Source organism: Microchirus variegatus (genome assembly GCF_963457635.1).
Source record: "Microchirus variegatus genome assembly, chromosome: 2".
In the NCBI taxonomy this organism is placed as follows: Eukaryota; Metazoa; Chordata; class Actinopteri; order Pleuronectiformes; family Soleidae; genus Microchirus; species Microchirus variegatus.
The window spans coordinates 24,105,022-24,118,260 of NC_139803.1; the positions used below are offsets into that span (position 1 = coordinate 24,105,022).

The 13,239-nt window shown below is 40.1% G+C and overlaps 2 protein-coding genes across 2 annotated transcripts; both read right to left on the reverse strand.

Moving 5' to 3' along the window:
• Window positions 1-7,971: 7,971 nt before the first annotated feature.
• On the reverse strand, window positions 7,972-9,375 carry hmx4 (H6 family homeobox 4; the record flags this gene model as incomplete). Its single annotated transcript, XM_083905849.1, has 2 exons — window positions 7,972-8,504; window positions 9,162-9,375. 2 exons carry the CDS (start codon window positions 9,373-9,375, stop codon window positions 7,972-7,974), a joined length of 747 nt encoding a protein of 248 aa, XP_083761975.1.
• A 1,602-nt stretch (window positions 9,376-10,977) lies between these two features.
• Window positions 10,978-12,940, reverse strand: LOC310940837 (homeobox protein HMX3-like; the record flags this gene model as incomplete). The annotated part of the gene is made up of 3 exons (XM_083905861.1): window positions 10,978-11,417; window positions 12,050-12,232; window positions 12,736-12,940. 3 exons carry the CDS (start codon window positions 12,938-12,940, stop codon window positions 10,978-10,980), a joined length of 828 nt encoding a protein of 275 aa, XP_083761987.1.
• Window positions 12,941-13,239: the final 299 nt, after the last annotated feature.

Below are 13,239 nucleotides of genomic sequence, written 5' to 3' on the forward strand. Positions count from 1 at the left end.
GACCAGAACACGAATCCCTCAAGACTATGAAAATAATACGTCTACATTCACACACGCGCGTATGCATGCAGACACATTTATGCTGGCTCGAGCATACGCAGACTCTCTGCTTCTTTTGTTAGTCACAGAAGCTTCCCTCCACTTCAGTCGATAGGCTTCCATTAAGAGTGGGGGGGAGGCTGTCAAAGCAACCTGTGACCTCCTCTCGCCCTCTCGGAGCCCGCTGGCCTGCGATGTCTGTATCAATATGAATTTCAGGCCCTTTGCAGCCATCAGCTGCAATTCCCAGTGTCCATTAGTCTCAAGTATCTGTTTCCTCCAACTTGTACTATTGATTTGAGTGCGTCTTTTTTTATCAGAGCCTGTTCACTGATCTTAAAGACGGGGACAGCTTTGTTATACGAGGCAGATTCTGTCACCAGAGTTCATGTGTAGGATTTCCATAACCTCTGTCACTCTGAGTGGCACGTCCACTCTGATCACAGCTCGTAATGACCTTACAGATGGACTGGTGCCCTCAGAGGTCAGGCCTTTTCATCTCGGAGGTCACAATGAAGTGGTCTGTTGTCATACATATCACAGCAAACATAGACACATGCATGGTCACTTCTCCCTTGTGATTACCCTTTTTTTTTTCATAATATTCTGTCCCATCTGTCATGATTGTCTCATGATGACTTCTAATGCTTCATCATCACTGTCACAGAAAATCAGATCAATGTTTCCTTTACCCATAGAATTAAAAGGTTTTCAATCACCGTCTTATTTTCTCATTGGGTGATTTATTTATATTATAAGGAGACAATAAGACGGTGATTCAAACAATGATTTAAGGACACACACACACACACATATATATATGACATAAAATTATTTCAAATATTAACGATTGTTCAAAAACATGGTTATGTTGTGATTGACAGGAGATGCTCCACAATTTTCCACCAAATGTGTTTTAGAAATTCATCTGTTGCAGTTTTTAAATCTCAACTAAAAACTTTTAACTAAAATATTTGAACAATAATGAGGTCCTTTTTTTAAACTTTCCTCAATTCTTTATGTAGCTCTTTATGTGTTCAAAGAAGATTACCATTTTATTTCTTTAAATTTATTTCCTTTAATTTAATTTTTTTTAATTTCTTAGCTAGTTTAATGTTATTAGAAATTTTAAACAATATTATTTTAGGAGTTTAGGAGTGATTATTCTTATCAAAGTGAAGGGACCGAGATGAAATAAGTGACGATGACAGAAGCGATGATGTCATAGGAGTAAGTGGAAACTCAAGAAAGAGTAAACAAACATTTATGATGAACAAAACTACTGCGCTTTTTGAACAATATTGCATTTTGTTTATTTATTGTGTGTTTTATCAGTATACTGGTTCTCTTTAAGAGGTTTGCTGTGCGTCTCCTTTCTATTCACATTTGCACTACATTATTACTGTTCAGTAAAAAAAATCTGAAAATGTATTTATTGATTTAAAGATATTTAAAGTTGCAATAATGTCTGTTTTCCTCAAACTAAAGAGGACACGACCTCTGTGACATCAGTAGTAGCTTCAGCTTGTTTTCCATTAAAGGCTTTACCTTTGCTAAACAAGATGTTTGCAGGTTGCACCAGTTATATATTAATAATGAGAAGGCATTATCCCCTCAGCACCTTTTGTGGTCCACACAGCTTCCTCGTCACTGTGATTCCTGCATTTCCAAAGCGTGAGGAGCATATGCTGACGTTTGATTGCTATATTCTCAGCAGTGACATGACTGTTTGCCACTAGGGGGGGCCTTGCGGCATTAGATCAGATATTCCACCACACACACAGTCACTCTCTTGGCTCCTGTAAGAGCTGGACTGATGACCTTTTGGCTTTATTTATGTCGTTTGCCACTCGAGCAGGACCTTTTCATCAGATACGGTCATTGTAATCCCTCAGCCCCCATTCAATTTACAGAGGCACTCTGTCACTGCAGACCACTAAAGTCGACAAAATGAATGGATCGATAACCCTCTGAAAGCCTGCAGGGAGGATCTAGATCCCTCCTGTCCCGATCAAGTTACGTGTCATAATGAATGGGGTGTTGTTTATGTTGTACAATGCAGCGTCACTGAGTCTTCACCACAGAGTTTTCATTGATATATTTAGGACCATATATGATTGCACTTTAACTGTCACAATAGCAACAGATAAATCCTCAAAAACTCTTTAGTCAAAACCATTTTTTCCCCAAAGTTATTTATTCTCAAACCGTATTAATTTTTTGGTGCACTTTCTAACTCTTCTCTTCTTTTGTAGTAATCTTAATAGATTACTACAAAACATTGTGATTAAACTAACAGCATGGGAAATGCCTGGTGCTTTTTGGAAAACACTCAACTGCCAATGTATTGGTAGCCTTGGTTGTGATGAGTGGTTATTTGTTGCCTCGTCTTGCCGTTTTCCACTGACCTCTGTCATTAAAAAGGCATTTTTTTGACCGGATGACTGCTACTCACTGGCTATTTTCTGCTTTTTCCTGTAAACCTGGTTGTACGTGGAAATCCAAGATGAAAAGTGCGTCAAATACTATATTGTGGATTTGAAATTCTTCTTTCAAATTCTTAACAATATCTGAAAATCCATTGTTAGGCTAACTTGTAAACTTAAGTTGAAAAAAACTTAATATGTATGTTACCAATTGAAGTATTATTATTTTTTTGTTTCAAGTTGTTTCAATTTAATTTGACAGTTTAAATGATCAAGTTGATATTTATAGTTAGTTGTCAATGATTACACATTTTTGCTCACAGAAACATTCTGAATTTTCCTAAACCCGTAAAACTTTGTTTTGCCATCCAAACGTTCGACAATTTTGTGTATGATTATAATAATCAGCATCATGTGCTGTCAGTCAGTCATGCCAATTCCTAAAGATTGGCATCGGCCATAGAAAAACCCTTATTGGTCGACCTCTAAATCATACTCTGTCTTTATAGTTGGAGGTCAATGCTGCGTCACATCCAGCCCATCTCGTGGCAGCTTTTTACAATAATTGGTGGTAATTATGAAATCCTGTCTGAGAATTGCACAAATAAAGCTTGCGGCGAAACAGTCGTCTCTTTCACTGCGGTGCACCGAGTCGTGTGAATGTAGATTAATAGGTCATTATCAGGGTTATTAAACAAATATTCATACATTCAGCTCCAGTTACAAACAAGGCCAGTGGTGAATGATTGATATGAAAATAGCAATCAAAGCTGACACTCTGTGTTCAGGAGATGAAATTGACTCTGACAACATGTCAGCCTCTCAAAAAGAAGTACAACATGGAGATGCATTAGCCACCACACACACACACAGGGCACAGAGAGGTAGTCACACTGCAGTTTGTCCAAACACGGGTCTCCATTTTCGCTCCCAGTTTGTCGACGTGATTTAAAACGACTGATCCAAACGTCACAAGCTCTTTTAACGCGACCTCTGACGGTAAAACGCGTACATGGTGGTCGGGTCGTGTCTCCACATTTGCATGCTATAGTGGCACGAGAGAAACTCCCACCGCAGTCTTTCAGTGGGGACCGCATTATCACTTGCAAATGGGGATCAATGATTTCAAACAATAGCTCTGAGCATTCATGCGTTTAGCACTGAATGGAAACCATGTGCTGTGCGGGTTAGCGATGGTCACACTGGAGAAACGTGCTGACAGCTGTGGACGGCCTTGAGGTGAACATCAGACCAGAATAGTGCAGCCAAACTCGCAGCGCTATTCCTTTTGCTGAGAACAAAAAACATCTTTGTAGCCACTGTTGGCAGTAAGTCAATGTATCACATGTATTAAAGTACCCACAGTGCTCACCAGTCATCGATAGCCCTAAATGAGTGCATGTGGTGCCTTGGCTTTGGGCGTCTTTTTGATCAGGTTGAGATTTTAATGGATTTCTCTTTGCCTCTGACAGACGAGGCCGGCTCGGGGCAGAATGCGAGCAGCCGCCGGGGTCATTCGAACCTTGTGGTTGCAAGAGCAGAGTGCTGCAGACACAAAGAGCCAACGCTGCGTTCACAAGTGTCCGACAGCGATAGAGTCAGGAAGTCTGGCGACTGTAAACCCCACCCGACCCTGACCCCACCCCCATCACCGCCACCCATCTCAGAGTCACTCCAAGACACAAGCAGCGTGCTCCACTTGTGAGGACAATGTTATTCACTTGCATTCGAACATAAACGTGAACAATTTGTCCATTTTTAGACCTTTGACCTAAGCGTTCTGCATTAAAATATATAAAAAACGGCAACACTAATATACTTTAAAGGGACACTGTGTAGTATTTATGGGTTTATATTACCCCAAATCCACTTTTGTATATATATTATGTGCTCCTGCATTGTCTAGTCGCTGTATAATATTCTTTGTTTCATTTTCGTAGTGTTTCAAAAAGTCATGTAAAATAACATGGTCTCGGGCCGCGGTTGCATTGCCACGACGCCATGTTTCTACCGGAGCCTGTAAGGACAAACGCGAGAGAACCAATCAAGCGTCTCTTTACTTGTAGCGGAAGTCCCACCTCCACTCTCTCCGCTTCGTCTGCTACGGCCGCGGTAGCTCGCCCTCACGAACCTCATCTGCTGACACAGAGAAAGGCGACGAGGACGACATTTGACCAGCTGAGGATACCGTAGCGCTCAGGGAAGGGAGGGGGTGAGCAGAGGAACAGTTCTTTGTTGTAAATTTCAGCCTCTCCTCTAGATGGCACTATAAACTACTTACTTCACCTTTAAGTTGTGTTGAGCCAAAACAGTGTTGCAAACACTATTTAATTCCATAGAAATATGTTTTGTTTTCATGGACTGTTTCATTTTGATCACCTTAAAACTGCTTTACCGTCTCTGCTGTAATTTCTTTGACAAATCCTGTATAAAACATCAGAGTAAGAAAATATTCAGTGCTACTTGTTAGCTAATGTGTTAGCTTTTTTAAAAAACTCAAAGTGGAACCAAACCAGACATCAAGACAATTCCCATGATCCCACATTGCTTCTCACTATCATTAAACTAGGTGTTTTGTTATTGTTTTGATTGAGACCCCTAGTGGCAGAAAATGCATACTGTGCATTTAAGTGATGACCCATAGTGATTAATGATAATCTAACCCTAACTATCACAACTAACCCTTAACCTCAACCCAACCCAGTTCTAAACCTAAATCCATGTCTTAACTGTCAAAGAGCCCTTTAAAATTGTGAAGACCAGCTAAAATGTCCTCACAAAGATGGGTTTGAATCAATGTGGCCTACACACACACACACCCACACACACACACACACACACACACACACACACACACACACACACACACACACACACACACACACACACACACACACACACAGATTCGAGTGTATGCCTGTATAAAGCTATGGTCGCAGAGGGACAGTATTCAGAGATATGCTACTTTATGGTAACACAATTAAAATGTATTGGTTTTCATTGCCGTACACACAGATATTATTACTCCATGTACATGGGCATTGGCTGCATTGTCTTCTCACTAAATATCCTCAGTCATTCAGACAACCATGTAAAAGTTTTACTCGACAAACTTGAAAGGTTTAAAGTCATGAAGCTGTTGTTCCATATATGAGTGTGGTTTAGCAGCATGTTATTGTATACTATATAACAGGACACATCTCTTGAATATTATAGTAAAGTGTTCTTTAAAGTGTGATTAATATAGTAAAGACACCTTTCAATAATTTCACAATAAAACTTTGTATTGTTAATTGTCACAGTTAAAGCCTGTGAAATAATAATGATATAAGTTATTTTGAAATTTACACTTAAAGCCTGTGAAGTCCTGCCAGAAATTCACAGTGTGGACAAAGATGTGTTTAAAGTATGAGAAGGATGTGCAGCAAAGTTCACCTTTCCTTTATAATTCTCCTTTCTCTACGCTTTTAAAAATATACAAAAATGTATATTTTTGTGGATAATTGTATGTTTTAGTCTTGCAGAGAAAAGTGCAAAAAATAGGTTTGTTATTTACTTGTTTTATAGTAATTCCTAAATTAATGAAATTAGTTTTGGTCTTAAAATTGTATCCTAATGTTAAGCAAAACGCTTCTTTCATTTTTAAATAGATGCCACATTTGTTTTAAGTATTCCTTAAATGACCATGTGGAGCATAAACATTTCCTTTTGTCCAAAAGCAGCATCCCCGTCCATCATAAGGAACAATGAGATACAGTACATGCACGGCAAAGGTAAAGGCAGGAATTTAGCAGAGAAAACAACAGATTTGCAGGCAGACTAAGTGGCTGCTTTTAAGTAAAGAAGTAAATAAAACAGTCAATTTAACACCATTTAACCGTGTAGGACCAACTATCATAAGGGATAGTGTTAAATTTCTTTTACTATTAAAATGTTAAATGATACATTATTTGGACCAAATTATTTCTGATAACTGTAAATGAAGTAACACTAAAGAAGTTCAATTTAACACTAAGATCCATTACATCCTGACATTGTGTTAAGTCTAATTCTTTAAATGTTCAAGTGTTGAATTTAACCATTTATTTGACCAAATACACTTTAGCTACTGTTACTTTTAGCGTTAACGTAACATTGTTTACATAATTTAACTTTATCATAATCAAATACACTCTGTAATTGTTTAAATATAGCAATTTAAGTGTTAAAGTGTTGGTTTTACAGCTTATTTAAGAAAAGCAGCTTAGAAATCACTTGCCCACACATCATTGAACTAAACAAACTAGTTTTATAACTTTAGTTTCTCACAGAAATAGACAATAAATATAAATTTAAAAAAAATAAATCCCCTTTTATTCAACCTAAAGTTAAATTTAACAACCTACTGAATACAACTGGAAACACATTTGATTCCACTTTAGTCTAAATCTGTCTTAATAATACTGTATGCAATGCACTTCTTAATATAATCATTATTTTTTTCAGTGGCAGAAAATAAAATAAAAATAATAATCGCCAGTTTCACTCACTTTTTATTCACAGCTCAAAATTATCTAACGTTAACAAAATTATAGCAAGTTTACTTTCAGAAGAGAAATACACCTGTAAGGCTGATAAAATGCCTCTCAAATTGATAAGATATTCATCATTATATGTTTTAAAATGAAGTGAGCAGACTTGACGCCACAAACTTTTTCTTTTTTGCTTGATTTTAGAAGATGATTCGTTACAGGAAATGTGATAAGAAACTCAAATTCAAACATTTTCTGACTTTGCTGTATGAATGTACAGAAATATTTACTGAACTTTGAGTTCACTTAACTTTTTCCCTAATATTTTCTACACCCTTTAAAATGACACACACGTGTTTTAAAGGTGTACAAATATTTAAAATTATATAAAATGTTGACCTGCTTTAATGAATTTGTAGTTTTTCAACACACACTTTGGGACATTTCACTTTCTTTCTTTTTTATTATTGAAAAACCTCATCATTGTCATGATATAATAACTGTACTCACAGTTGAACAGTGTCGTATGAAAGATCAAGTCAAAAAAAACATAAAAGTTGGAAACAACAATCATAAGGCCACATAAATACAAATGAAGTGTTGCTCCACAGACACTTCAACATAAGAGATGGAACTGATGATAAAAGTGTTTTTTTTTGCGGTTTAACAGAAGTCGATGAATTCTATTCCTAACGTACATTCGGTCAGATGACATTACTGCAAAATAAAACTGCCCCAGAGGAACTTCAACACATGCAGAAATTAAATGCATCTTCGAAAACTCAATAATAATGATGATAATTATAATAACAAACATTTGGGATGGACAAAAAGTGGCACATGCATGTCTTGGATATGTTTACATCAAAGTCTGTTGAATTTTATAAACTTTAAAAAATTAAATGATACAAAATAAGTGAGAGGCTTATATAAAGCCAGATATACAGTATGAGTCCACGCACCCAAATATCCCGCGCAGAGGAAATCAGTGGAGATCAGTCCGCATCAAACAGGCCAAAATATTTGCCAGTGTTGAAGTAGATGTAAGGCGCAGCGTTTGCAGTCGGGTAAATGACGGGGAAAGACATGGGTAACAAACATCCGCTCAGCAGGCTGCTGTCTTTGTAAAAAGTCGGTAATTGCACGTTTTTCGCCGCCTCTGAGAAGTGATCCGCGGCCAGCGGCCCGTCCATGTCCGTGGACAGCTGCCTCTTCAGCTTGTTGCGGCGGTTCTGGAACCAGATTTTCACCTGCGTCTCTGTGAGCTGCAGAGAGCTGGCGAGACACGCTCTCTCCGAGCTGCTCAGGTACCGCTTCATGTCAAAAGTGGCCTCCAGCTGGAAGATCTGTCTCTTGGAGAAGATGGTGCGCGTCTTCTTCTTCACGGTGGCTTTGGAGTCAGCAGTATTTTTCTGCTGCTGCTGCTGCTCGGATGCGTCGTCCGGGCTTTGTGCCCCGGGACAGGAGCCGGCGCTCTGCAGAGACGGTGCGTTTTCCTCGCGGTCCGCACACTGGACTCTGGACTTCACTGTGGATGAAGTGACAAAACGTGCTTTGATGCAACTTTAAAGTCAAGCACACTCCTGCCAAGCCCGTGCGTAAAACACATGATTGAGTTAAAATGCATTAATCGTGAATTAAAAACAAGGTTTAAGATCTTCAGAAAATATGCTCACTCGTTACTCTCAGTGTAACTCTTGTAAATCCACAATCGAGCATTTTATGCATTATTCTACCTTAGATTTATCTACCACATGAATAAAAACACCCCTGCTGTCTCGTGCGTAATACTTTTCAAATAAAGCTGCACAATTCTGGAGATGAATATATATTTTTAAAAAAGTAACGTCCCCAGGTTCCATAAGGTCAGAAAAAACATTTCCAGGTAATACTTTTATTCGGTGCCCTCAGACTAACTACTGTTTTAAACCCACGTCTGAGCATCTTTACGCACGCCTCTAAACGGATCTTGGATAAAATATTCCTGCCCCCCGCGCGTAAAGCTTGGTGCACAATTCTGGAGAAAAGCAAAAACAATAATAATAATTTAAAATACTTATTTAATACTCTTTTTATTTTATTTTTAAGCATCTTTACGCATCACTCTGCCTCTAAACATAATCTATAAGTGTATCAATCGCTTGGATAAATCTTTTTGGAGAGACAAGATTGATTTTTTTTTTACCTGTCGTCTCTGAGCCGCTGTCATGTCTCCTCCGGACGTCCCATACCTCCTCATACTGCGCTTGGAACTCATCCTTATATCCACTGTCCCTCTGCCACGTTGAGAGGTCAGACTCTCCTCTGTGCTCCTGCTTCAGGTTGAGGATGCTGTCGATGGTGAAGGTCAAAGAAGCGCTCCGACTCGAGGCGTCCCCTTTGCTCATATTCCCCGACATTTCATCATCTGTCCCTCCGAGATTCCCGAAACACCGACGTCTCCGTGCGCTCTGACCACCATCGCTCCACGGCTGTGACTAGAGCGCAGAGGAGCCGGCGCGACGCTCTTCAACAAGCCGGAAGACTGCGGTCTGGCAGCTTTTGATTGGTGAGGTTGTGGGCCAGATGAGGGCGGGATGCTGGTTTTCCCGTCTGGCTGCCATATTGTAGAGTTATTAAACACTTTCCTGTCATCAGACGGTGTGTAAGTATGTGTGCGCGCGCGCCAGCTGAGTGCAACCCACTGACGAAATTCAAGACAATTGCATGAGATTTAAAACTTTGCTGACATCACTGATTTCAATGATTGATCTGTTGTTCGTTTCCTTTTCTTTCCTTTTTTCCTTATTTTCCACTTGTTTCATGCTTTATATCTGAATACTAGGATCAGAAGAAGTTTCCTAACTTCTATTATTTTAGTTTTTCTGGTCTCTTTGACCTGCAAGACATTCTACATGTGCACATTATGTGATACTCTCTCAATTAATCACTTACTCTTACTGGTTCATACTTAAGTGTCATACTTTCTTAAATATTTTTACATTTCACTGCTGGAGAAGCAAACAGTCACTGTGTGTTTAACAAAGTCAGAAACCACAGAACAATTAAATGCATAGATTTTATTCACATTTGAATGTATCTGTGTACAAAAGTCTGTTATCTTAAATAAAAACAAATCAAGCATGGGTATTGGTCAAACTGTCCCCATTCATGTTCACAGCTATCCAGAGTCCCAAAAATGCCAAAAAATCATAGAAAGATAACACAAGTCACATGTTTCTAATTGTTATCACAGTGCATATATAGATACTTGATGTGTTGCTAAAATAAGGGCCCAAAAGGTTTAGATATTGTGAAATAAGTGTGTAAATCTGAGTGGAAGATATTGCATAGTGAGGTTACACAAGAAAAAAACCCCAGAAACAACCGAACAACTGAAACCTGCACACTGTGCCTCTGACTTCAGCCTTAAACACAAAGCTAAACCTTGTAAAGTGAATGTATTTGAACTTTGAGTTTCACAGTTTAATCCTTCTAATCCCTAATCCGTGCTTTTACTCTTTCTCTCTTTCCATGTTTTTCTTTCTACTTTTTCCAGCTCAAATTCTCCTCATCTGCCTTTTTAGTCACAAGTTTGAGCAAGGCTGAAATACAAAGTTTTAAAATTCTACAAGCTCAAATGCCCAATCCTTAATTGTCAATAATCCGAATTGTCCATATAATTATATAAATAGTCACAAAATAGAACCATATTTAAATTCTGTGTGATCTTCTTGTGAACCGCAACAAAAAAAAAAAACCTAAAACCTTTTTTTGCTGCATCTTTATTTGATTAATCAGTGTAAAAAGAGTCACAGGTATATTTTCTCGGTCGCTTTAACACACTGTTACAGTCACAGTTTGGTCGTCCTTGTAGAAAAAACACAAGATGAATTGTCCCTTGTGCATTAGCAGCTCTTCTTTCTTCTCAGAACTGCTACAAAAACGAAGATTTGCTACGTCTTTATTATTATTATTTATTGTTGTCCAAAAAGTTCAAAAAGGTATGTGCTGGGCTGCACTTACACCAGTCCGGTCATCTGCCGCGTTATAAACGACACTGGCTGAGTGAAGTGAGGATGCAGTGGATAGTTCATGGCGCTGGAGAAGCCGGTGGACAGCGGCGACACTTGGGCCAGACTTGTGAAAGTCACAGGCGCTGGGATGTTCTCGCGATAAAGCACGGGAACTCTGATGACCCTCTGTGCAGCGTAGGGACGTGTGGCCGCTCCGCCGCTGCCGCCGGCATCAATGTCCTCTGCAATCTGCCTTTTCCATTTGTTCCGGCGGTTTTGAAACCAGATCTTCACCTGTGTCTCCGTGAGCTGCAGCGCGGTGGCGAGCGTGGCTCGCTCTGAGCTGCTCAGGTAGCGTTTCAGATCGAATGTGGACTCCAGCTGGAAGACCTGACTGCGGCTGAACACGGTGCGGGTTTTCTTCTTTCGAGATGCTTTGGTGTCACCTGAGACGGAGTAAATGAGAAGCTGTTATTTAAAAACTATAGTGTGGAACTGAGTTCACACAGTGCTGATTAAGTCTATCAGCACCACATGATTCTCTGTGTTTGCAGTTTTTAGATCTGATGTTACCCAGCGACATTTGTGCACTGCACTCAGGAAGCTGTTTGTTTTATCTCAACAGATGGTGGCAACCGCAACATTAAGCTGGTATAGAGTGAAAAAACAGATCAACAAAAAAAGTTGCTGTCCTTCTTGTCCTCTGTGCCGTTGCTGTATCTGGATCGGATAGTATTTCTTAACAGTCTGCTAAAATCCAAAAATACGCACTGCAGCTTTACAGAAAACCACAATGGGTTCCCACGGAAGTTTTTTGGCGTAGAAAACCATAGCAGCACCAAAATAAAATCAGGATTATATCTATATATGTATATTACATTCATCTGCCTCAGGAATAAAACAAAACAGTTTGTCTCAAACCCGTCGTCAGGCAGTTGGTACAAGGTTTCCTGACCACGGCGCATGCGTGATGTCCACTCACTTGCGCTTTCCACACACACACCACAGAGGCTCCCCCCTGCCCCCCCCCCCCCAACATTTTTCGGCTGTAACCTGGTTGTTCACTTTGACCTCTGACCTTGCTCACAGCTATCCTCTCGAGAGAAACAAGAGGAGGACACGTCGTCCTCCCTCTCCTCCTCCTGTGTCGGTGTCTCTCCCCGCTTCTCGTCCGGTTCGTCGGTCTCCTCCGCCCGCCCCGTTAGAGCTGGGGAGTCCCGGTCCCTCTGTGCATCTGCGCAGCTGATCGTGGACCTTGGACCTACCGATGGACAGACAAAAAAAGGGGACACAAAGATAAAACCTCACTTTTAATCAAATTGTCCTGACGAGTATACACAAAATATGTGGAATTACGCACATGTTGTTTTCCAAGTTTTAAACAAACATCTTCTTTTATGTATGAAACTGTGATGGTTTGAGTGCACGGACGCATGAGACTATATTGCCAATGTGAGGATATAATAAAATTATTAAAATAAAATAAATATTAGCTAAATCTGATCCACGTGGCCACTTTTACGCACGCGGCGGAATCGCTGCTCTGTTGTAATCCCGACTGTGACGTCACGTAATTAATTATATCGTTGTACGCGAGTGATAATTTTCTAACGGGCTGATCAGCTTTAAGTTGTCACGACCCTGTTAAGCGGCTGTTAATCCCGTTGATCCAATCCAACCAACGAGGTTATCTTCTACACAGACGGACCAGAAAAACAACAACGCCGCAAAAAAACCCCACTTGATTTCCAGTTGGACACTCACTTCTGGAGGCGCCGTGGACTGTGTCCGGCGATGTCCTCTTCCAGTTCAGTAGATGTCTGCGTCCAGTCTCCTGTCGGTGGACGGTGGTAACTTTCCCCGCAGCAGAAGCTCCTCTGTCCGCATTTCTCAGCAAATTCTCAATGTAAAAAGACGAACCTCTCCACGGAGCTGCGAGCTTCGACGTCGGCTTTTTATCGTCCAGCATTTTGATCTGTTTTCTGTCGCCACGCTGCTTTTTTCCCTTTCCCTCTTGAAAAAAAGAAGAAGAAATAACCCGAACAAAAACACGTCCAGATATAAATGTTATAAAATCATTCCCGGGATGGACTTGTCCTGTTTCCAGAACGCACGGTCTCCCCTGCAATCCCGACACGATCCATAAATCCTCACATGTAAAGAGATCCAAAGTATGATATTCAGGAAGGAATGAAGGAATTACTCCACGAACCAAACTGGGAGAGTGTTTGTCTTCTTCAGAGCGCGGAGTGCGAGTGTAAGAGCGCA